Source organism: Oncorhynchus keta, chromosome 31 (assembly GCF_023373465.1).
Source record: "Oncorhynchus keta strain PuntledgeMale-10-30-2019 chromosome 31, Oket_V2, whole genome shotgun sequence".
In the NCBI taxonomy this organism is placed as follows: Eukaryota; Metazoa; Chordata; class Actinopteri; order Salmoniformes; family Salmonidae; genus Oncorhynchus; species Oncorhynchus keta.
Genome location: NC_068451.1, coordinates 18,730,568 through 18,756,374, shown reverse-complemented (window position 1 = coordinate 18,756,374; position 25,807 = coordinate 18,730,568). Strand labels below are relative to the sequence as shown.

At 45.8% G+C, this 25,807-nt stretch overlaps 1 protein-coding gene across 3 annotated transcripts in view; it reads left to right on the top strand.

Annotated features, from left to right (window-relative positions):
* LOC118372994 (cyclin-dependent kinase 14) overlaps positions 1-25,807 on the top strand; it is a 284,041-nt gene that overhangs the window by 79,297 nt on the left and 178,937 nt on the right. For all 3 annotated transcript variants that reach the window (XR_008088001.1, XR_008088002.1, XM_052489873.1), the window contains one exon: positions 9,065-9,188. Coding sequence is in view for 1 of the 3 variants with exons in the window: in XM_052489873.1 (XP_052345833.1) it covers positions 9,065-9,188 (124 nt within the window). In the remaining 2 variants the exon portion in view is untranslated. The remainder of the gene's footprint in view (positions 1-9,064; positions 9,189-25,807) is intronic.

The window sequence follows — 25,807 nt, the reverse complement described above, 5'->3', positions numbered from 1 at the left end:
TTACAAAAGAGACTAAATAAAATAAAAAAATTAGCAATTGGCAACAACGTGTTTTTGTGTGCACATATTCCATATGAATAAGAAATGCGTATAACCCATTATATGCTGTTAGTATGATGCATGGTCTCATCCTGTAGTAAATGAATGGGAATATCAGACAATAGAGCCCAGCCTGGAGTCTAGCAGATTACAGAGAATATCTGGACTCAGATGATGAAATCCACTGTTTTACTGGCCACACTTATACTCTAAACTTTATTGCTAATATCTTTTCATTAAATCAAACACCGTTAACCTTTCCATTTGAACACTGGTGTAAAAGTTAAAGCAGAGGTGTATTAAACAGACATAACATTCAACAGATATACGAAAAGGCTATTATAACAGTTACAAGTTGAAGTGCCGTGTACAGGTTGTAGCCCACACCAGTGGTGTAAAGTACTTAAGTAAAAGTACTTTCAAGTACTACTTAAGTAATTTTTGTGGTGTATCTGTACTTTACTTTACTATTTATATATATTTTTTTGACAACTTTTACTTTTACTCCACTACATCCCTAAATAACACAATGTACTTTTTACTCCAGACATTTTCCCTGACACCCAAAAGTACTCGTTACATTTTGAATGCTCAGCAGGACAGGAAAATGGTCCAATTTGCACATTTATCAAGAGAACATCACTGGTCATCCCTACTGCCTATGTCTGAGTATTGGAGTGTGCCCCTGGCTATCCGTAAATAAATAAAAAACAAGACAATTGTGCCGTCTGGTTTGCTTAATTTAAGGAATGTGAAATGATTTCTACTTGTACTTTTACTTTTGATACTTAGGTATATTTTAGCAATTACATTTACTTTTGATACTTAGAGTATATTTAAAACCAAATACTTTTACTCAAGTAATATTTTACTGGGTGACTTTCACTTTTATTTGAGTCATTTTCTATTAAGGTATCTTTACTTTTACTCAAGTATGACAATTAGGTACTTTTTCCACCACTGACACACACACACACACACACACACACACACACACACACACACACACACACACACACACACACACACACACACACACACACACACACACACACACACACAGAGAGGCTAGGGTTGGCAGACAAGTCAGGGAGTAAACTTAACCCTTTACACTTGTGGAAATTGGGCCCAAATGTAAATGTTTCTAACAGAATAACTATAAAAAGCATATGCATGACCATGGTAGCAATTGAAAGAGAACATTTTGGAGAATATGAAGAAATGTGCGGTCATCACAGTTCACCTGACACAAGACTGAATCCAAACAAAAAACTACACATGTGGTTGCTTCAGTACCTCAATGGCAAAGTAAGAGAGCTCAAATAACCACCTTATAATTGTCTCTTTCCTTCAGTCAAAACTGCATGGAAATGACTTAGGAATTGTGCACAGTTTGGAGAGGTGTGTGGCCACTTGGAGACACCAGTTTGACCTCTCACTCAAACCCTTCCAAACATTACACTGTTGATTTTATGCGCATTTTTCACAGCAATTGTCAATAACGAAATCTGAAAATACTCTGCAATAGCATAATATGCATAATCATTGACATTTTGGAGTAGATGCAAGCTAAGAAAAAACGATTGCAAGGGTTTGAGTGAGAGGTCAAACTGGTATCTCCAAGTCACCACACACCTCTCCAAACTGTGCACAGTTCCTAAGTCATTTCCATGCAGTTTTGACTCAAGGAAAGAAGCAATTATAAGGTGCTTATTTGAGCTCTCTTACTTTGCCATTGAGGAACTGAAGCAACCACATGTGTAGTTTTTTGTTTGGAACACAGCCTTGCTTCCCCACTATCACACAATTACTGTTGTTGTTTGCACAGTCCAGAAACATTCCATTATAAATCACAATCTGGGTCAGGTGGGTGTCATTTTATAGATAGACATCAAAGACATCAAAACTATGACATAACACACATGGAATCATGTAGTAACCAGAAAAGTGTTAAACAAATCTAAATATATTTTATATTTGAGATTCTTCAAAGTAGCCTCCCTTTGCCTTGATGACAGCTTTGCACACTCTTGGCGTTCTCTCAACCAGCTTCATGAGATAGTCTGTGAGATCAAGTGCTGTGATGAAACTGGCTCTCATGAGGACCGCCACAGGAAATGAAGACCCAGAGTTACCTCTGCTGCAACGGATAAGTTCATTAGAGTTACTATCCTCAGAAATTGCAGCCCTAATAAATGCTTCACACAGTTCAAGTAACAGACACATCACAACATCAACTGTTCAGAGGAGACTGCGTGAATCAGGATGAATTCCTGGTAAAATTACTGCAAAGAAACCACTACTAAAGGACACCAATAATAAGAGGAGACTTGCTTGGGCCAAGAAGCACGAGCAAGGGACATTAGACCGGTGGAAATCTGTCCTTTGGTCTGATGAGTCCAAATTGGAGATTTTTGGTTCCAACTGTCGTGTCTTTGTGAGACACGACAACTGGACAACACACCTCCTGGCTGTGTAAGGGCTATTTGACCTAGAATGAGAGTGATTGGGTGCTGCAATAGATGACCTGGCCTCCACAATCATCCGACCTCAACCCAATTGAGATGATATGGGATGAGTTGGACCGCAGATTGAAGGAAAAGCATCCAACAAGTGCTCATCATATGTGGGAACTCCTTCAAGCATTCCAGGTGAAGCTGGTTGAGAGAATGCCAAGAATGCCAAAAATGTGCAAAGCTGTCATCAAGGCAACGGGTGGCTACTTTTAAGAATGTGTTATTCCATAGTTTTATTGTCTTCACTATTATTCTACGATGTAGAAAATAGTAAAAACCCTTGTGCCTAAACTTTTGACTGGTACTATACTGTATGTTGATACTGTACATGACATGAGTTTTCAAATATGGAAATGTGAAGTGCACATTTGCACTCACGGGTGTGTGGTTTGCTTGTATGACATCAAAGCGATATTTATTCTAACACTGTCTCATCTTTCAGAACACATCCACTCCTCTTGATTTACAGCATTTCCCTCCCTCACTCAGACAACAACATGTATGCAAAAGTAGCCCAATTAGTAGGAGGGATGGGGGCATCTTCTTGTCACTCGCGGTGCTCAAGTCAAAGCCCATACAGTCAAAGCCCATACAGTTAAAGCCCACACAGTCAAAGCCCATACAGTCAAAGCCCATACAGTCAAAGCCCATACAGTCAAAGCCCATACAGTCAACGCCCATACAGTCAAAGCCCATACAGTCAAAGCCCATACAGTCAAAGCCCATACAGTCAAAGCCCACACAGTCAAAGCCCATACAGTCAAAGCCCATACAGTCAAAGCCCATACAGTCAAAGCCCATACAGTCAAAGCCCATACAGTTAAAGCCCATACAGTCTAAGCCCATACAGTTAAAGCCCATACAGTTAAGGCCCATTCAGTCAAAGCCCATACAGTCAAAGCCCATACAGTTAAAGCCCATACAGTCAAAGCCCATACAGTCAAAGCCCATACAGTCAAAGCCCATACAGTTAAAGCCCATACAGTCTAAGCCCATACAGTTAAAGCCCATACAGTCAAAGCCCATTCAGTTAAAGCCCATACAGTCAAAGCCCATACAGTTAAAGCCCATACAGTTAAAGCCCATACAGTTAAAGCCCATACAGTCAAAGCCCATACAGTTAAAGCCCATACAGTTAAAGCCCATACAGTTAAAGCCCATACAGTTAAAGCCCATACAGTCAAAGCCCATACAGTTAAAGCCCATACAGTTAAAGCCCATACAGTTAAAGCCCATACAGTTAAAGCCCATACAGTTAAAGCCCATACAGTCAAAGCCCATACAGTTAAAGCCCATACAGTTAAAGCCCATACAGTTAAAGCCCATACAGTTAAAGCCCATACAGTTAAAGCCCATACAGTTAAAGCCCATACAGTCAAAGCCCATACAGTTAAAGCCCATACAGTCAAAGCCCATACAGTTAAAGCCCATACAGGCAAAGCCCATACAGTCAAAGCCCATACAGTTAAAGCCCATTCAGTCAAAGCCCATTCAGTCACAGCCCATACAGTCAAAGCCCATACAGTCAAAGCCCATACAGTTAACAACACTGTCATCTCAGATTTTCAAAATATGCTTTTCAACCACAGCTAAACAAGCATTTGTGTAAGAGTATTGATAGCTAGCATAGCATTAAGCCTTGCATTCAGCATGCAACATTTTCACAAAAACAAGAAAAGCATTAAAATAAAATCATTTACCTTTGAAGAACTTTAGATGTTTTCAATGAGGAGACTCTCAGTTAGATAGCAAATGTTCAGTTTTTCCAAAAATATTATTTGTGTAGGACAAATCGCTCCGTTTACGTTTGGGTAAGAAAAAACCCCGAAAATTAAGTCATTACAACGCAAACTTTTTTCCAAATTAACTCCATAAAATCAACAGAAACATGGCAAACGTTGTTTAGAATCAATCCTCAAGGTGTTTTTCACATATCTATCGATGATAAATCATTCGTGGCAGTTGACTTTCTCCTCTGAAGAAAATGGAAACGCGCATGGAGCTGGAGATTACGCAATAATTCCGACGGAGGACACCGGGCGGACACCTGGTAAATGTCGTCTCTTATGGTCAATCTTCCAATGATATGCCTACAAATACGTCACAATGCTGCAGACACCTTGGGGAAACGACAGAAAGTGCAGGCTCATTCCTGGCACATTCACAGCCATATAAGGAGCCATTGGAACACAGCGCATTCAAAATCTGGACCATTTCCTGTATGAAATTTCATCTTGGTTTCGCCTGTAGCATTAGTTCTGGGGCACTCACAGATAATATCTTTGCAGTTCTGGAAACGTCAGAGTTTTTTCTTTCCAAAGCTGTCGAGCATCTTTTCGTGACAAAATATCTTGTTTAAAACGGGAACGTTTTTTATCCAAAAATTAAAAGAGCGCCCCCTATCTCGAAGAAGTTAAAGCCCATTCAGTCAAGGCCCATTCAGTCAAAGCCCATATAGTCAAAGCCCATACAGTTAAAGCCCATTCAGTCAAAGCCCATATAGTCAAAGCCCATACAGTTAAAGGCCATTCAGTCAAAGCCCATTCAGTCAAAGCCCATACAGTCAAAGCCCATTCAGCGCTGTGAAGCGGAGAGCCTGATCTCTGACGTCCCACGTACAGGATAACACGTACACGCACACACACACACACACACACACACACACACACACACACACACACACACACACACACACACACACACACACACACACACACACACACACACACACACACACACACACACACACACACACACGTTCACATACTCACACTGCAATTAGTACACAGCACAACTAATGATTCATTATGTTCCTGACACCCCGGCCCACTATACCCTCATAAGAAGAGGGTTGTCGCTTTCTATCTGTTCATGATTAGTGTGTAAAAATCCCTCTCTCCTAATTCCTCTCACAATTTCATAATTATGTATCATCCGTGTGGTGGAAGTCCCTAGAGGGGAGTGGAGGTGGGGTGACACTATTGATATTCTAGGGAGCGGGCGGCTGGCTGCTATTGACTTTCCAGCAAGGCAGCTTAAACTCTCTACCCCCTCACCTCCCCTCCCTCCTCTGTTTCATCCTACTCTCACCGCTGCCCCTGTTCTCTCCTCTATTTCTCTCTACCTTATTTTCTTTATTTTCATTCCTCTGCCCTTCTAGACCAGTCCCTCTCTCTGTCTGGTTCTCTCTGTCTGGTTCTCCCTTCTCTCTGTCTGGTTCTCCCTCTCTCTGTCTGGTTCTCCCTCTCTCTGTCTGGTTCTCTCTGTCTGGTTCTCCCTCTCTCTATCTGGTTCTCTCTGTCTGGTTCTCCCTCTCTCTGTCTGGTTCCCTCTGTCTGGCTCTCCCTCTCTCTGTCTGGTTCTCCCTCTCTCTGTCTGGTTCTCCCTCTCTCTGTCTGGTTCTCTCTGTCTGGTTATCCCTCTCTCTATCTGGTTCTCTCTGTCTGGTTCTCCCTCTCTCTGTCTGGTTCTCTCTGTCTGGTTCTCCCTCTCTCTGTCTGGTTCTCTCTGTCTGGTTCTCCCTCTCTCTGTCTGGTTCTCTCTGTCTGGTTCTCCCTCTCGGTCTGGTTCTCCCTCTCTGTCTGGTTCTCCCTCTCTCTGTCTGGTTCTCTCTGTCTGGTTCTCCCTCTCTCTGTCTGGTTCTCCCTCTCTCTGTCTGGTTCTCCCTCTCTCTGTCTGGTTCTCTCTGTCTGGTTCTCCTTCTCTCTATCTGGTTCTCTCTGTCTGGTTCTCTCTGTCTCTGTCTGGTTCTCCCTCTCTCTGTCTGGTTCTCTCTGTCTGGTTCTCCCTCTCTCTGTCTGGTTCTCTCTGTCTGGTTCTCCCTCTCTCTGTCTGGTTCTCTCTGTCTGGTTCTCCCTCTCTGTCTGGTTCTCCCTCTCTCTGTCTGGTTCTCTCTGTCTGGTTCTCCCTCTCTCTGTCTGGTTCTCTCTGTCTGGTTCTCCCTCTCTCTGTCTGGTTCTCTCTGTCTGGTTCTCCCTCTCTCTATCTGGTTCTCTCTGTCTGGTTCTCCCTCTCTCTGTCTGGTTCTCTCTGTCTATGTCTGGTTCTCCCTCTCTCTGTCTGGTTCTCCCTCCCTCTGTCTGGTTCTCTCTGTCTCTGTCTGGTTCTCTCCGTCTCTGTCTGGTTCTCCCTCTCTCTGTCTGGTTCTCTCTGTCTGGTTCTCCCTCTCTGTGTCTGGTTCTCTCTGTCTGGTTCTCCCTCTCTCTGTCTGGTTCTCCCTCTCTCTGTCTGGTTCTCCCTCTCTCTGTCTGGTTCTCCCTCTCTCTGTCTGGTTCTCCCTCTCTCTATCTGGTTATCTCTGTCTGGTTCTCCCTCTCTCTGTCTGGTTCTCCCTCTCTGTCTGGTTCTCCCTCCCTCTGTCTGGTTCTCTCTGTCTCTGTCTGGTTCTCTCTGTCTCTGTCTGGTTCTCCCTCTCTCTGTCTGGTTCTCTCTGTCTGGTTCTCCCTCTCTGTGTCTGGTTCTCTCTGTCTGGTTCTCCCTCTCTCTGTCTGGTTCTCTTTGTCTCTTGTCGGGTTCTCTCTGTCTCTGTCTGGTTCTCCCTCTCTCTGTCTGGTTCTCTCTGTCTCTGTCGGGTTCTCTCTGTCTCTGTCTGGTTCTCCCTCTCTCTGTCTGGTTCTCTCTGTCTGGTTCTCCCTCTCTGTGTCTGGTTCTCTCTGTCTCTGTCTCACCACCTCTCATTCTCTCTCTCTATGTGCATTTCCCTTCTTTACACTCTCTTTCTCACTCAGACTAACTTCCTCTTTTTATCTCTCTCTCAATAACTCTCGTGATGCATTTAGCATTTTAAGCCAGATGGGGAGACCAGTCATCTAGCAGATGTCATGTCTGTCACGTGGCCAAATGTCCTGCTAGTATAGTGACCGTGTTGGGCTAGTGAGTGTGACTACAGTCTAGGGCTACACATGTAATAGAGATTTCAACCTTTTACATACATGTAAAGACATACGCTATGAATGTGAAAAGCATGCAAAAGCACTCATCTCAGCCCAGCTCTCAGCTAAACTCCAATCAAACATCATTGGAAGTTCACATGAAATTGAATCAAAAACTGTTTGTCAGTAAGCTGTTATTGTTGCCAAGCTTATCTTTGCCCTTGTACTTTACTTTCTACCATATAATATGCTAATTTGACAGAATTCTCAGTTTTCCTGTTGTCGACAATAAGAGTTATTTTTAAGCAGCGTTTTGATGTTTCGTTTGCAGAGAGAAGGGAGTGAATAAATGAGTAACCTTTTGATTGCCTAGCCCACTTAATGAGGCAGGGCCTTTTGACGAGTGTGTTTTGATATACACGAGTAAACACACATTTCTCATGCTAATTTCCAACGTTGTGCGTTGTTTCGCATATCGCCCGCCTGCCGAGTTGAGGAATGCCAAACTGTTGACCTGGTGACTCCAGATGCCAGACAGGACTGATCCCTGATTGGACTCCACGTATTTCGCTCTGCCTAATTGGCCGAGACCCTGCTAGTGCTGCTGGGAAGAGAGAAATTGCAATGAAAGATTGGAATGTTGGAATGGAGGATCAGCAATTGCACAGATTCAGAATTCATTATTGGTTGATTGATGCAAAGTGAACAAAACCACAGGATCTGAAAGAGCCATAGACATTGATGTTGTTTTCAGGTGCTGTGTCAGAGAAGAAATAGTAAATATGAGGACATTTATTGACAGTTTATTTTGTGTTGATTCTTATTTTCTCGCCTATTTCCCATTGTTAGAATATGAATGTAACTGAAAACCACTTTGTGGGTGGTTGAAGTCAGAATATTATATTTTTATGACATATTCATAAATAGAACAGACGTTTTTTTTTAATGTATTTAATTTATATTGTTTATTTATTGATTTCCTCTCAAGCCTTCGAATGAACCAGTCACTATTTGTTATTGATGTGTGAGATCAGATGGTCTTTGTGAGGGCATCTATTTGATCACTGGTCAATAGTCCAAGCTGAGGAAAAGATGGGAGGGGAGTTCTGGGTTGATTGGCTAGTATTGACGTTGGGGAGTGGAGTGAGGGTGTGTGCGAGTGTGTGTGCGTGCAAGCGTTATAGAGTTAATGATGTGGTGTAAATGAGTTGTGGAAGTTAATATACCAGGGCTGGTGTTGTGTTGAGGCTGAATGAAGACATTAACACCTCCTACTGATGGCTTGCTGTTATGACTCGTCTATGGGCAGGAAAGCCTTTCTCTGTTACGTATGAGTCCAAACAATGCTATGAATCAGCCAGAGAGATGGAGAAGAAGAGAGATGTTGATACTAGATGGACAAATAGCAGGATACAAAATAAAAAGGTTACAAGGAAATATTGCTATTGACAGCATAGTGGATGACTTGGAAATGCATTGAAGACACATGATATACATTGTTTGAATGATTCATGATTAGCCTACTCTAAATAAATGTATCATGAATCTAATGAACTCATGAATTGAATGATTGAATCATTCATAGATATTACATCTAATGATGAATGATTATCGGTGGATCTCCTCTATGTCTATCAGTTGTTCCTGTACCAGTTGCTGAGAGGTCTGTCCTACATCCACCAGAGGTATATCCTGCACCGCGACCTCAAGCCTCAGAACCTGCTCATCTCTGACACTGGAGAACTCAAACTGGCCGACTTCGGTAGGTGGCTTTGCTTTGTCTGACTAGCACTCTTTTGTATTTCTGTGCTTCTCTCTGTCTCTGTCTCTTTATGTCTCTGTCCCTCTCGCGCTCTCTCTGTCTCTCTCTCGCTCTCTCTCTTCTCGCTCTCTTCCCTCTCTCTCTCTCTTCTCGCTCTCTTCTCTCTCTCTCACACTCTCTTTCTTTCTCTCTCTCTCTCTCTCTCTCTCTCTCTCTCTCTCTTCTCTCTCTCTCTCTCTCTCTCTCTCTCTCTCTCTCTCTCTCTCTCTCTCTCTCTCTCTCTCTCTTCTCTCTCTCTCTCTCTCTCTCTCTTCTCTCTCTCTCTCTCTCTCTCTCTCTCTCTCTCTCTCTCTCTCTCTCTTCTCTCTCTCTCTCTCTCTCTCTCTTCTCTCTCTCTCTCTCTCTCTCTCTCTTCTCTCTCTCTCTCGCTCTCTCTCTCTCTCTTCTCTCTCTCTCTCTCTCTCTCTCTCTCTCTCGCTCTCTTCTCTCGCTCTCTTCTCTCGCTCTCTTCTCTCGCTCTCTTCTCTCTCTCTTCTCTCTCTCTCTCTCTCTCTCTCTCTCTCTCTCTCTCTCTCTTGTCTCTCTCTCTCTCTCTCTCTCTCTCTCTCTCTCTCTCTCTCTCTCTCTCTCTCTCTCTCTCTCTCTCTCTCTCTCTCTCTCTCTCTCTCTCTCTCTCTCTCTCTCTCTCTCTCTCTCTCACACACTCTCTTTGTCTCTTTCTTTCTCTCTCTCTCTCTCTCTCTCTCTCTCTCTCTCTCTCTCTCTCTCTCACTCTCTTTGTCTCTTTCTTTCTCTCTCACACTCTCTGTCTCTGTCTCTTTATGTATCTGTCCCTCTCTCGCCCTCTCTGTCTCTCTCTCTCTCGCTCTCTCTCTTCTCTCTCTCTTCTCTCTCTCTCACACTCTCTTTCTTTATTTCTCTCTCTCTCTCTCTCTCTCTCTCTCTCTCTCTCTCTCTCTCTCTCTCTCTCTCTCTCTCTCTCTCTCTCTCTCTCACAGATTCTCTGTTTGTCTCTTTCTTTCTTTCTTTCTCTCTCTCTCTCAATCTCTCTCTCTCTCTCTCTGTTTTGCTTGCTCTCTCGCTCTCTCTGTCTTGCTGTCTGTCTGTGTGTGTGTGTGTGTGTGTGTGTGTGTGTGTGTGTGTGTGTGTGTGTGTGTGTGTGTGTGTGTGTGTGTGTGTGTGTGTGTGTGTGTGTGTGTGTGTGTTGTGTTAGACCTCTCCTGAAGCGGTAGCACCATATGGCCTGTCTCCTTTCATGGTGCCCAGCTCTGTAAATACTACCCACGCGGTTTGACTGGTTTCCAGAGGGGATCGGCTCAGACTGGCAGCACAGACCAGACAAAGACTGCCTCACAGGAAATCATCCCTCTATCTCCAAATCCCTCCATTCACCCCTCCATCCATCCCTCTAGCCACCCAGGCAGGGGAGACACCTTCATCAATAATGTAAACCCCCCCTCATTATAGAGTAGACATATTACTGGAAGGCAATGAGAAAATAATGGACAACATGCTAAATGAGAAAGAATGGAAATCCCATGGAATTACTGCTGTGGATTCACACACACATAGACACGGTCAGCCTAGCCTAGGGGATCTCAGTGACATATGTGTTCTGAAAGGAGACGACGAGGGCAATGGGGAATAGGAAGGGGGATAGAAGGGAGGGGAGAGAAGGTAGTGGGAAATGGGGATAAGGGGGAGGAATGAGGGGCTTGGAGAGCATCAAGGAGAGGGGAGAGAGGGGAGGAAAAGGCTGACTTCCTGTCAGCCTCAGTGTCATGGGTTCTGTGTCCCTGCTGGTTCATTTGTTTCTGGACCTGATCCAGAATCATCCTCAGCTCTTTGTGTGTTTCTCTGTCCTAATGAGTAGCACAAACAAAGGCAAACAAGTGAAGGTTATGAAAAGCTTAGATGGTTAGACTGAAGGATAGAACAAACTGAAGTAGTGTGTGTTTGTGTGTGTGTTTTTACGATGGTGCCAAGGTGACCGTAATCACCTATCTACACACACACACAGTGCGAATGAGAGAGACAGGATCTGTTCTATGACAGCTGCTGTTGTCATAATAGTGATGGAGTCTTGGAGCATATGGCTATATTTTTGCCTCTCTCTCTCGCACGCACGCACGCACGCACGCACGCACGCACGCACGCACGCACGCACGCACACACACACACACACACACACACACACACACACACACACACACACACACACACACACACACACACACACACACACTCACACTCACTGTACTTCCAGGACACTTAATTCTCTGCACGTGCAAGTGTGTGTTACTGTTTAGTGTGTGTATTGGTTCATAGCCTACAATAGACATTTGCGTTTTCATGCTTGACTATCATCGAAGAAGAGTGTCGTAACTAAGACATTGTTTCTTTGTGTGAGACTGAATTGCAAATGTGTGTGTGTGTTCATCTGTACGTGTGTGCTCCTGTACATAAGTGTGTGTGTGTGTCTACAATCTCTCAACGGGGTGTCTCTCGTGTGGCGTGGATCATTCCCAGTCATTCAGATGTGGATATCTCAGTGTGTGTACTATGAGAGTCCTCCCTTCTCTCTCCTCAGAGCAGTGTCTCTCCTCTCTAATCCTGCTCCAGTCAATGGGCCCGCAGCCAACTCCATCTCTGCTAATTGTATCCATTGTATGGCAGCAGAAATGGAAAGTCGAGCTCTCCTGTCTCTCTCTCTGATTGTCTTTGTTCTCTGCCCTGCTGTGTGTAGGAGCCTCACAAAGACCATTTCCTCCACAATCACACTTTATTATGTCTGGCTGTATGGAGGCCTCACCTTGAAACAGACGCAGGCTACTGTGGGAGGTATTATAAGACTATCAACATGTTCTATGCTGAGCTTGTAGTGAAACAAAACAAACAAATGTCCCCTAGGTACCCTGAAAACAATGCTGCAAATTACAATCATCTTGCAAATACCTATCCAAATACCTATCCAAATACCTATCCAGCCATTGGTTTAAAACCTGTTAGGGCTCATGCGAATTTTTGCAGCTTTTTGTTAAAAATCGCGCAACATTTCAGCGCCCTGCTACTCATGCCAGGAATATAGTATATGCATATGATTAGTATGTGTGGATAGAAAACACTCAGACGTTTATAAAACTGGTTAAATCACGGCTGTGACTATAACAGAACGTGCGTTTCATCAAAAAGTGCAGGAAAATCTGATCACTGAAAATGGGAAAATATATCCATGCGCCACTTCAACCAATTGTTAAACGTGAACCACATTAAATGGGGCCGAGGTTGCAATACCTACAGCTTCCACACGATGTCAACAGTCTTGTCATTTGTCTCGGATTTGTTTCTTGGTCAAACCGAAACAAGGCAGCGCATTTTTTCCGGGTCTCCGACCGGATGTTTTGGTTGAGGAATATTTGGACACGATATCAGGACGTGGAGCTATTGAATATACATCGCCCCGTGATCATTTTGATAGATTATTAACGTTTACTAATACCTAAAGTTGCATTACAAAAGTATTTCGAAGTGTTTTGTGAAAGTTTATCATCGACTTTTTTAATTTAAAAAAATGACGTTGCGTTATCAAACTCAGTTTTTTCCTTGATTACACAGTCTTCATAGATCGATATCTAGGCTATATATGGACCGATTTAATCGAAAAAAAAGACCCAATAGTGATGTTTATGGGACATCTAGGAGTGCAAAGAAAGAAGCTCGTCAAAGGTAATGAATGTGTTATATTTTATTTCTGCGTTTTGGGTAGCGCCGGCTACCGCAAAATCTGTCGTGTTAGGTGACGTTGCAGTATTTTGGGGGTACATGCTATCAGATAATAGCTTCTCATGCTTTCGCCGAAAAGCATTTTACAAATCTGACTTGGTGGATAGATTCACAACGAGTGTAGCTTTAATTCATTACCTTGAATGTGTATTTTAATGAAAGTTTAATGAAAGTTTGAGTTTTATCATAAACTATAGGTGGCGCTCTGAAATTCCGCTGAGTGATGTTCCTGCATGGGAACTGTATTCTGCGTCATCCTTAAGAAGTTTTAACAATCAACCAATAGATACAGTACATTGCAGTGATGATGTCACTTGTTCTATACTGTATCCACATTGAAGACACTGTATAATCTCCTTCCCTCCCTTGTCAGGTAGTGTGTGTGTGTGTGTGTGTGTGTGTGTGTGTGTGTGTGTGTGTGTGTGTGTGTGTGTGTGTGTGTGTGTGTGTGTGTGTGTGTGTGTGTGTGTGTGTGTGTGTGTGTGTGTGTGTGTGTGTGTGTGATATAGTTTGAAGACAGCTGGTTGGGATAATGACCTGTGGAGAGTGCAACAATGTGACAATGGAGATGAAGGAATCTGGTTGGAACGTCAGAGGTATCCTCATGGAGGATAGACTGTGATAGACATACAGAGAGACAGGCTGTGATAGACAGACAGAGAGACAGGCTGTGATAGACAGACAGAGAGACAGGCTATGATAGACATACAAAGAGACAGGCTGTGATAGACATACAGAGAGACAGGCTGTGATAGACATACAGATAGACAGGCTGTGATAGACATACAGAGAGACAGGCTGTGATAGACATACAGAGAGACAGGCTGTGATAGACATACAGAGAGACAGGCTGTGATAGACATACAGAGAGACAGGCTGTGATAGACAGACAGAGAGACAGGCTGTGATAGACATACAGAGAGACATGCTATGATAGACAGACAGAGAGACAGGCTGTGATAGAGAGACAGGCTGTGATAGACATACAGATAGACAGGCTGTGATAGACATACAGAGAGACAGGCTGTGATAGACATACAGAGAGACAGGCTGTGATAGACATACAGAGAGACAGGCTGTGATAGACATACAGAGAGACAGGCTGTGATAGACATACAGAGAGACAGGCTGTGATAGACAGACAGAGAGACAGGCTGTGATAGACAGACAGAGAGACAGGCTGTGATAGACATACAGAGAGACAGGCTGTGATAGACATACAGAGAGACAGGCTGTGATAGACATACAGAGAGACAGACTGTGATAGACCTACAGAGAGACAGGCTGTGATAGACATACAGAGAGACAGGCTGTGATAGACCTACAGAGAGACATGCTGTGATAGACATACAGAGAGACAGGCTGTGATAGACCTACAGAGAGACATGCTGTGATATACATACAGAGAGACAGGCTGTGATAGACAGACAGAGAGACATGCTGTGATAGACATACAGAGAGACAGGCTGTGATAGACCTACAGAGAGACAGGCTGTGATATACATACAGAGAGACAGGCTGTGATAGACAGACAGAGAGACAGGCTGTGATAGACATACAGAGAGACAGGCTGTGATAGACATACAGAGAGACAGGCTGTGATAGACATACAGAGAGACAGGCTGTGATAGACAGACAGAGAGACAGGCTGTGATAGACAGACAGAGAGGCAGGCTGTGATAGACAGACAGAGAGACAGGCTGTGATAGACAGACAGAGAGACAGGCTGTGATAGACAGACAGAGGCAGGCTGTGATAGACATACAGAGAGACAGGCTGTGATAGACAGACAGAGAGACAGGCTGGATAGACATACAGAGAGACAGGCTGTGATAGACAGACAGAGAGACAGGCTGTGATAGACAGACAGATAGACAGGCTGTGATAGACATACAGAGAGACAGGCTGTGATAGACATACAGAGAGACAGGCTGTGATAGACATACAGAGAGACAGGCTGTGATAGACATACAGAGAGACAGGCTGTGATAGACAGACAGAGAGACAGGCTGTGATAGACATACAGAGAGACATGCTATGATAGACAGACAGAGAGACAGGCTGTGATAGAGAGACAGGCTGTGATAGACATACAGATAGACAGGCTGTGATAGACATACAGAGAGACAGGCTGTGATAGACATACAGAGAGACAGGCTGTGATAGACATACAGAGAGACAGGCTGTGATAGACATACAGAGAGACAGGCTGTGATAGACATACAGAGAGACAGGCTGTGATAGACAGACAGAGAGACAGGCTGTGATAGACAGACAGAGAGACAGGCTGTGATAGACATACAGAGAGACAGGCTGTGATAGACATACAGAGAGACAGGCTGTGATAGACATACAGAGAGACAGACTGTGATAGACCTACAGAGAGACATGCTGTGATAGACATACAGAGAGACAGGCTGTGATAGACCTACAGAGAGACATGCTGTGATAGACATACAGAGAGACAGGCTGTGATAGACCTACAGAGAGACATGCTGTGATATACATACAGAGAGACAGGCTGTGATAGACAGACAGAGAGACATGCTGTGATAGACATACAGAGAGACAGGCTGTGATAGACCTACAGAGAGACAGGCTGTGATATACATACAGAGAGACAGGCTGTGATAGACAGACAGAGAGACAGGCTGTGATAGACATACAGAGAGACAGGCTGTGATAGACATACAGAGAGACAGGCTGTGATAGACATACAGAGAGACAGGCTGTGATAGACAGACAGAGAGACAGGCTGTGATAGACAGACAGAGAGGCAGGCTGTGATAGACAGACAGAGAGACAGGCTGTGATAGACAGACAGAGAGACAGGCTGTGATAGACAGACAGAGGCAGGCTGTGATAGACATACAGAGAGACAGGCTGTGATAGACATACAGAGAGACAGGCTGTGATAGACAGACAGAGAGACAGGCTGTGATAGACAGACAGAGAGACAGGCTGTGATAGACAGACAGAGAGACAGGCTGTGATAGACAGACAGAGAGACAGGCTGTGATAGACAGACAGAGAGACAGGCTGTGATAGACAGACAGAGAGACAGGCTGTGATAGACAGACAGAGAGACAGGCTGTGATAGACAGACAGAGAGACAGGCTGTGATAGACAGACAGAGAGACAGGCTGTGATAGACAGACAGAGAGACAGGCTGTGATAGACAGACAGAGAGACAGGCTGTGATAGACAGACAGAGAGACAGGCTGTGATAGACAGACAGAGAGACAGGCTGTGATAGACAGACAGAGAGGCAGGCTGTGATAGACAGACAGAGAGACAGGCTGTGATAGACAGACAGAGAGACAGGCTGTGATAGACAGACAGAGGCAGGCTGTGATAGACATACAGAGAGACAGGCTGTGATAGACAGACAGAGAGGCAGGCTGTGATAGACAGACAGAGAGACAGGCTGTGATAGACAGACAGAGAGGCAGGCTGTGATAGACAGACAGAGAGACAGGCTGTGATAGACAGACAGAGAGACAGGCTGGATAGACATACAGAGAGACAGGCTGTGATAGACAGACAGAGAGACAGGCTGTGATAGACAGACAGAGAGACAGGCTGTGATAGACAGACAGAGAGACAGGCTGTGATAGACATACAGAGAGACAGGCTGTGATAGACAGACAGAGAGACAGGCTGTGATAGACAGACAGAGAGACGGGCTGTGATAGACAGACAGAGAGACAGGCTGTGATAGACAGACAGAGAGACAGGCTGGATAGACATACAGAGAGACAGGCTGTGATAGACAGACAGAGAGACAGGCTGTGATAGACAGACAGAGAGACAGGCTGGATAGACATACAGAGAGACAGGCTGTGATAGACAGACAGAGAGACAGGCTGTGATAGACAGACAGAGAGACAGGCTGTGATAGACAGACAGAGAGACAGGCTGTGATAGACAGACAGAGAGACAGGCTGTGATAGACAGACAGAGAGACAGGCTGTGATAGACAGACAGAGAGACAGGCTGGATAGACATACAGAGAGACAGGCTGTGATAGACAGACAGAGAGACAGGCTGTGATAGACAGACAGAGAGACAGGCTGTGATAGACAGACAGAGAGACAGGCTGTGATAGACAGACAGAGAGACAGGCTGTGATAGACAGACAGAGAGACAGGCTGTGATAGACAGACAGAGAGACAGGCTGTGATAGACAGACAGAGAGACAGGCTGTGATAGACAGACAGAGAGACAGGCTGGATAGACATACAGAGAGACAGGCTGTGATAGACCTACAGAGAGACAGGCTGTGATAGACATACAGAGAGACAGGCTGTGATAGACAGACAGAGAGACAGGCTGTGATAGACAGACAGAGAGACAGGCTGGATAGACATACAGAGAGACAGGCTGTGATAGACAGACAGAGAGACAGGCTGTGATAGACAGACAGAGAGACAGGCTGTGATAGACAGACAGAGGTAGGCTGTGATAGAGATACAGAGAGACAGGCTGTGATAGACAGACAGAGAGACAGGCTGTGATAGACAGACAGAGAGACAGGCTGTGATAGACAGACAGAGAGACAGGCTGTGATAGACAGACAGAGAGACAGGCTGTGATAGACAGACAGAGAGACAGGCTGTGATAGACAGACAGAGAGACAGGCTGTGATAGACAGACAGAGAGACAGGCTGTGATAGACAGACAGAGAGACAGGCTGTGATAGACATACAGAGAGACAGGCTGTGATAGACAGACAGAGAGACAGGCTGTGATAGACAGACAGAGAGACAGGCTGTGATAGACAGACAGAGAGACAGGCTGTGATAGACAGACAGAGAGACAGGCTGTGATAGACAGACAGAGAGACAGGCTGTGATAGACAGACAGAGAGACAGGCTGTGATAGACATACAGAGAGACAGGCTGTGATAGACAGACAGAGAGACAGGCTGTGATAGACAGACAGAGAGACAGGCTGTGATAGACAGACAGAGAGACAGGCTGTGATAGACAGACAGAGAGACAGGCTGTGATAGACAGACAGAGAGACAGGCTGTGATAGACAGACAGAGAGACAGGCTGTGATAGACAGACAGAGAGACAGGCTGTGATAGACAGACAGAGAGACAGGCTGTGATAGACAGACAGAGAGACAGGCTGTGATAGACAGACAGAGAGACAGGCTGTGATAGACAGACAGAGAGACAGGCTGTGATAGACATACAGAGAGACATGCTGTGATAGACATACAGAGAGACATGCTATGATAGACAGACAGAGAGACAGGCTGTGATAGACAGACAGAGAGACAGGCTGTGATAGACAGACAGAGAGACAGGCTGTGATAGACAGACAGAGAGACAGGCTGTGATAGACAGACAGAGAGACAGGCTGTGATAGACAGACAGAGAGACAGGCTGTGATAGACAGACAGAGAGACAGGCTGTGATAGACAGACAGAGAGACAGGCTGTGATAGACATACAGAGAGACATGCTGTGATAGACATACAGAGAGACATGCTATGATAGACAGACAGAGAGACAGGCTGTGATAGACAGACAGAGAGACAGGCTGTGATAGACAGACAGAGAGACAGGCTGGATAGACATACAGAGAGACAGGCTGTGATAGACAGACAGAGAGACAGGCTGTGATAGACATACAGAGAGACATGCTGTGATAGACAGACAGAGAGACAGGCTGTGATAGACAGACAGAGAGACAGGCTGTGATAGACAGACAGAGAGACAGGCTGTGATAGACAGACAGAGAGACAGGCTGTGATAGACAGACAGAGAGACAGGCTGTGATAGACAGACAGAGAGACAGGCTGTGATAGACAGACAGAGAGACAGGCTGTGATAGACAGACAGAGAGACAGGCTGGATAGACATACAGAGAGACAGGCTGTGATAGACAGACAGAGAGACAGGCTGTGATAGACAGACAGAGAGACAGGCTGTGATAGACAGACAGAGAGACAGGCTGTGATAGACAGACAGAGAGACAGGCTGTGATAGACAGACAGAGAGACAGGCTGTGATAGACAGACAGAGAGACAGGCTGTGATAGACAGACAGAGAGAAATGCTTTGATAGACAGACAGAGAGACAGGCTGTGATAGACAGACAGAGAGACAGGCTGTGATAGACAGACAGAGAGACAGGCTGTGATAGACAGACAGAGAGACAGGCTGTGATAGACAGACAGAGAGACAGGCTGTGATAGACCTACAGAGAGACAGGCTGTGATAGACAGACAGAGAGACAGGCTGTGATAGACAGACAGAGAGACAGGCTGTGATAGACCTACAGAGAGACAGGCTGTGATAGACAGACAGAGAGACAGGCTGTGATAGACAGACAGAGAGACAGGCTGTGATAGACATACAGATAGACAGGCTGTGATAGACAGACAGAGAGACAGGCTGTGATAGACAGACAGAGAGACAGGCTGTGATAGACATACAGATAGACAGGCTGTGATAGACAGACAGAGAGACAGGCTGTGATAGACAGACAGAGAGACAGGCTGTGATAGACAGACAGAGAGCCAGGCTGTGATAGACAGACAGAGAGACAGGCTGTGATAGACATACAGATAGACAGGCTGTGATAGACAGACAGAGAGACAGGCTGTGATAGACAGACAGAGAGACAGGCTGTGATAGACAGACAGAGAGGCAGGCTGTGATAGACAGACAGAGAGACAGGCTGTGATAGACAGACAGAGAGACAGGCTGTGATAGACAGACAGAGAGACAGGCTGGATAGACAGACAGAGAGACAGGCTGTGATAGACAGACAGAGAGACAGGCTGTGATAGACATACAGAGAGACAGGCTGTGATAGACATACAGAGAGACAGGCTGTGATAGACATACAGAGAGACAGGCTGTGATAGACATACAGAGAGACAGGCTGTGATAGACAGACAGAGAGACAGGCTGTGATAGACAGACAGAGAGACAGGCTGTGATAGACAGACAGAGAGACAGGCTGTGATAGACAGACAGAGAGACAGGCTGTGATAGACAGACAGAGAGACAGGCTGTGATAGACAGACAGAGAGACAGGCTGTGATAGACATACAGAGAGACAGGCTGTGATAGACAGACAGAGAGACAGGCTGTGATAGACAGACAGAGAGACAGGCTGTGATAGACAGACAGAGAGACAGGCTGTGATAGACAGACAGAGAGACAGGCTGTGATAGACAGACAGAGAGACAGGCTGTGATAGACAGACAGAGAGACAGGCTGTGATAGACAGACAGAGAGACAGGCTGTGATAGACAGACAGAGAGACAGGCTGTGATAGACATACAGAGAGACAGGCTGTGATAGACAGACAGAGAGACAGGCTGTGATAGACAGACAGAGAGACAGGCTGTGATAGACAGACAGAGAGACAGGCTGTGATAGACAGACAGAGAGACAGGCTGTGATAGACAGACAGAGAGACAGGCTGTGATAGACATACAGAGAGACAGGCTGTGATAGACAGACAGAGAGACAGGCTGTGATAGACAGACAGAGAGACGGGCTGTGATAGACAGACAGAGAGACAGGCTGTGATAGACAGACAGAGAGACAGGCTGGATAGACATACAGAGAGACAGGCTGTGATAGACAGACAGAGAGACAGGCTGTGATAGACAGACAGAGAGACAGGCTGGATAGACATACAGAGAGACAGGCTGTGATAGACAGACAGAGAGACAGGCTGTGATAGACAGACAGAGAGACAGGCTGTGATAGACAGACAGAGAGACAGGCTGTGATAGACAGACAGAGAGACAGGCTGTGATAGACAGACAGAGAGACAGGCTGTGATAGACAGACAGAGAGACAGGCTGGATAGACATACAGAGAGACAGGCTGTGATAGACAGACAGAGAGACAGGCTGTGATAGACAGACAGAGAGACAGGCTGTGATAGACAGACAGAGAGACAGGCTGTGATAGACAGACAGAGAGACAGGCTGTGATAGACAGACAGAGAGACAGGCTGTGATAGACAGACAGAGAGACAGGCTGTGATAGACAGACAGAGAGACAGGCTGTGATAGACAGACAGAGAGACAGGCTGGATAGACATACAGAGAGACAGGCTGTGATAGACCTACAGAGAGACAGGCTGTGATAGACATACAGAGAGACAGGCTGTGATAGACAGACAGAGAGACAGGCTGTGATAGACAGACAGAGAGACAGGCTGGATAGACATACAGAGAGACAGGCTGTGATAGACAGACAGAGAGACAGGCTGTGATAGACAGACAGAGAGACAGGCTGTGATAGACAGACAGAGGTAGGCTGTGATAGAGATACAGAGAGACAGGCTGTGATAGACAGACAGAGAGACAGGCTGTGATAGACAGACAGAGAGACAGGCTGTGATAGACAGACAGAGAGACAGGCTGTGATAGACAGACAGAGAGACAGGCTGTGATAGACAGACAGAGAGACAGGCTGTGATAGACAGACAGAGAGACAGGCTGTGATAGACAGACAGAGAGACAGGCTGTGATAGACAGACAGAGAGACAGGCTGTGATAGACATACAGAGAGACAGGCTGTGATAGACAGACAGAGAGACAGGCTGTGATAGACAGACAGAGAGACAGGCTGTGATAGACAGACAGAGAGACAGGCTGTGATAGACAGACAGAGAGACAGGCTGTGATAGACAGACAGAGAGACAGGCTGTGATAGACAGACAGAGAGACAGGCTGTGATAGACATACAGAGAGACAGGCTGTGATAGACAGACAGAGAGACAGGCTGTGATAGACAGACAGAGAGACAGGCTGTGATAGACAGACAGAGAGACAGGCTGTGATAGACAGACAGAGAGACAGGCTGTGATAGACAGACAGAGAGACAGGCTGTGATAGACAGACAGAGAGACGGGCTGTGATAGACAGACAGAGAGACAGGCTGTGATAGACAGACAGAGAGACAGGCTGTGATAGACAGACAGAGAGACAGGCTGTGATAGACAGACAGAGAGACAGGCTGTGATAGACAGACAGAGAGACAGGCTGTGATAGACATACAGAGAGACATGCTGTGATAGACATACAGAGAGACATGCTATGATAGACAGACAGAGAGACAGGCTGTGATAGACAGACAGAGAGACAGGCTGTGATAGACAGACAGAGAGACAGGCTGTGATAGACAGACAGAGAGACAGGCTGTGATAGACAGACAGAGAGACAGGCTGTGATAGACAGACAGAGAGACAGGCTGTGATAGACAGACAGAGAGACAGGCTGTGATAGACAGACAGAGAGACAGGCTGTGATAGACATACAGAGAGACATGCTGTGATAGACATACAGAGAGACATGCTATGATAGACAGACAGAGAGACAGGCTGTGATAGACAGACAGAGAGACAGGCTGTGATAGACAGACAGAGAGACAGGCTGGATAGACATACAGAGAGACAGGCTGTGATAGACAGACAGAGAGACAGGCTGTGATAGACATACAGAGAGACATGCTGTGATAGACAGACAGAGAGACAGGCTGTGATAGACAGACAGAGAGACAGGCTGTGATAGACAGACAGAGAGACAGGCTGTGATAGACAGACAGAGAGACAGGCTGTGATAGACAGACAGAGAGACAGGCTGTGATAGACAGACAGAGAGACAGGCTGTGATAGACAGACAGAGAGACAGGCTGTGATAGACAGACAGAGAGACAGGCTGTGATAGACAGACAGAGAGACAGGCTGTGATAGACAGACAGAGAGACAGGCTGTGATAGACAGACAGAGAGACAGGCTGTGATAGACAGACAGAGAGACAGGCTGTGATAGACAGACAGAGAGACAGGCTGTGATAGACAGACAGAGAGAAATGCTTTGATAGACAGACAGAGAGACAGGCTGTGATAGACAGACAGAGAGACAGGCTGTGATAGACAGACAGAGAGACAGGCTGTGATAGACAGACAGAGAGACAGGCTGTGATAGACAGACAGAGAGACAGGCTGTGATAGACCTACAGAGAGACAGGCTGTGATAGACAGACAGAGAGACAGGCTGTGATAGACAGACAGAGAGACAGGCTGTGATAGACCTACAGAGAGACAGGCTGTGATAGACAGACAGAGAGACAGGCTGTGATAGACAGACAGAGAGACAGGCTGTGATAGACATACAGATAGACAGGCTGTGATAGACAGACAGAGAGACAGGCTGTGATAGACAGACAGAGAGACAGGCTGTGATAGACATACAGATAGACAGGCTGTGATAGACAGACAGAGAGACAGGCTGTGATAGACAGACAGAGAGACAGGCTGTGATAGACAGACAGAGAGACAGGCTGTGATAGACAGACAGAGAGACAGGCTGTGATAGACATACAGATAGACAGGCTGTGATAGACAGACAGAGAGACAGGCTGTGATAGACAGACAGAGAGACAGGCTGTGATAGACAGACAGAGAGGCAGGCTGTGATAGACAGACAGAGAGACAGGCTGTGATAGACAGACAGAGAGACAGGCTGTGATAGACAGACAGAGAGACAGGCTGGATAGACAGACAGAGAGACAGGCTGTGATAGACAGACAGAGAGACAGGCTGTGATAGACATACAGAGAGACAGGCTGTGATAGACATACAGAGAGACAGGCTGTGATAGACATACAGAGAGACAGGCTGTGATAGACATACAGAGAGACAGGCTGTGATAGACAGACAGAGAGACAGGCTGTGATAGACAGACAGAGAGACAGGCTGTGATAGACAGACAGAGAGACAGGCTGTGATAGACAGACAGAGAGACAGGCTGTGATAGACAGACAGAGAGACAGGCTGTGATAGACAGACAGAGAGACAGGCTGTGATAGACATACAGAGAGACAGGCTGTGATAGACAGACAGAGAGACAGGCTGTGATAGACAGACAGAGAGACAGGCTGTGATAGACAGACAGAGAGACAGGCTGTGATAGACAGACAGAGAGACAGGCTGTGATAGACAGACAGAGAGACAGGCTGTGATAGACATACAGAGAGACAGGCTGTGATAGACAGACAGAGAGACAGGCTGTGATAGACAGACAGAGAGACAGGCTGTGATAGACAGACAGAGAGACAGGCTGTGATAGACATACAGAGAGACAGGCTGTGATAGACAGACAGAGAGACAGGCTGTGATAGACATACAGAGAGACAGGCTGTGATAGACAGACAGAGAGACAGGCTGTGATAGACATACAGAGAGACAGGCTGTGATAGACAGACAGAGAGACAGGCTGTGATAGACATACAGAGAGACAGGCTGGATAGACAGACAGAGAGACAGGCTGTGATAGACATACAGATAGACAGGCTGTGATAGACAGACAGAGAGACAGGCTGTGATAGACATACAGAGAGACAGGCTGTGATAGACAGACAGAGAGACAGGCTGTGATAGACAGACAGAGAGACAGGCTGTGATAGACAGACAGAGAGACAGGCTGTGATAGACAGACAGAGAGACAGGCTGTGATAGACAGACAGAGAGACAGGCTGTGATAGACAGACAGAGAGACATGCTATGATAGACATACAGAGAGACAGGCTGTGATAGACATACAGAGAGACAGGCTGTGATAGACATACAGAGAGACAGGCTGTGATAGACAGACAGAGAGACAGGCTGTGATAGACAGACAGAGAGACAGGCTGTGATAGACAGACAGAGAGACAGGCTGGATAGACAGACAGAGAGACAGGCTGTGATAGACAGACAGAGAGACAGGCTGTGATAGACAGACAGAGAGACATGCTGTGATAGACAGACAGAGAGACAGGCTGTGATAGACAGACAGAGAGACATGCTGTGATAGACAGACAGAGAGACAGGCTGTGATAGACAGACAGAGAGACAGGCTGTGATAGACAGACAGAGAGACAGGCTGTGATAGACATACAGAGAGACAGGCTGTGATAGACAGACAGAGAGACAGGCTGTGATAGACAGACAGAGAGACAGGCTGTGATAGACAGACAGAGAGACAGGCTGGATAGACAGACAGAGAGACAGGCTGTGATAGACAGACAGAGAGACAGGCTGTGATAGACAGACAGAGAGACAGGCTGGATAGACAGACAGAGAGACAGGCTGTGATAGACAGACAGAGAGACAGGCTGTGGTCCTTCTGTGGCTCAGTTGGTAGAGCATGGCGCTTGTAACGCCAGGTTAGTGGGTTCGATTCCCGGGACCACCCATACGTAGAATGTATGCACACATGACTGTAAGTCGCTTTGGATAAAAGCGTCAGCTAAATGGCATATATTATTATTATTATTATTATTGATAGACAGACAGAGAGACATGCTGTGATAGACAGACAGAGAGACAGGCTGTGATAGACAGACAGAGAGACATGCTGTGATAGACAGACAGAGAGACAGGCTGTGATAGACAGACAGAGAGACAGGCTGTGATAGACAGACAGAGAGACAGGCTGTGATAGACAGACAGAGAGACAGGCTGTGATAGACAGACAGAGAGACAGGCTGTGATAGACAGACAGAGAGACAGGCTGTGATAGACAGACAGAGAGACAGGCTGTGATAGACAGACAGAGAGGCAGTTGGCAGGTGATCCACCACAGACCTTTAGGTAATACTACTGTATATGAGAGGAGAAGTGGGGAGAAGCACAGGAAGTAGAAAGCCCATGTCTGGATGGATGAATTAATTAGGCATGTGAGCCAACTGTCTCTAATTGGATTTTCTTAGCAGAGGAAATAAAACAAATTCTGATCTTCAATACTAGTTTTGCTTGTTTATGTGTGTGTGTTTGATAAGCAAATGGGAATAAAAATGTTAATGTCCTCAT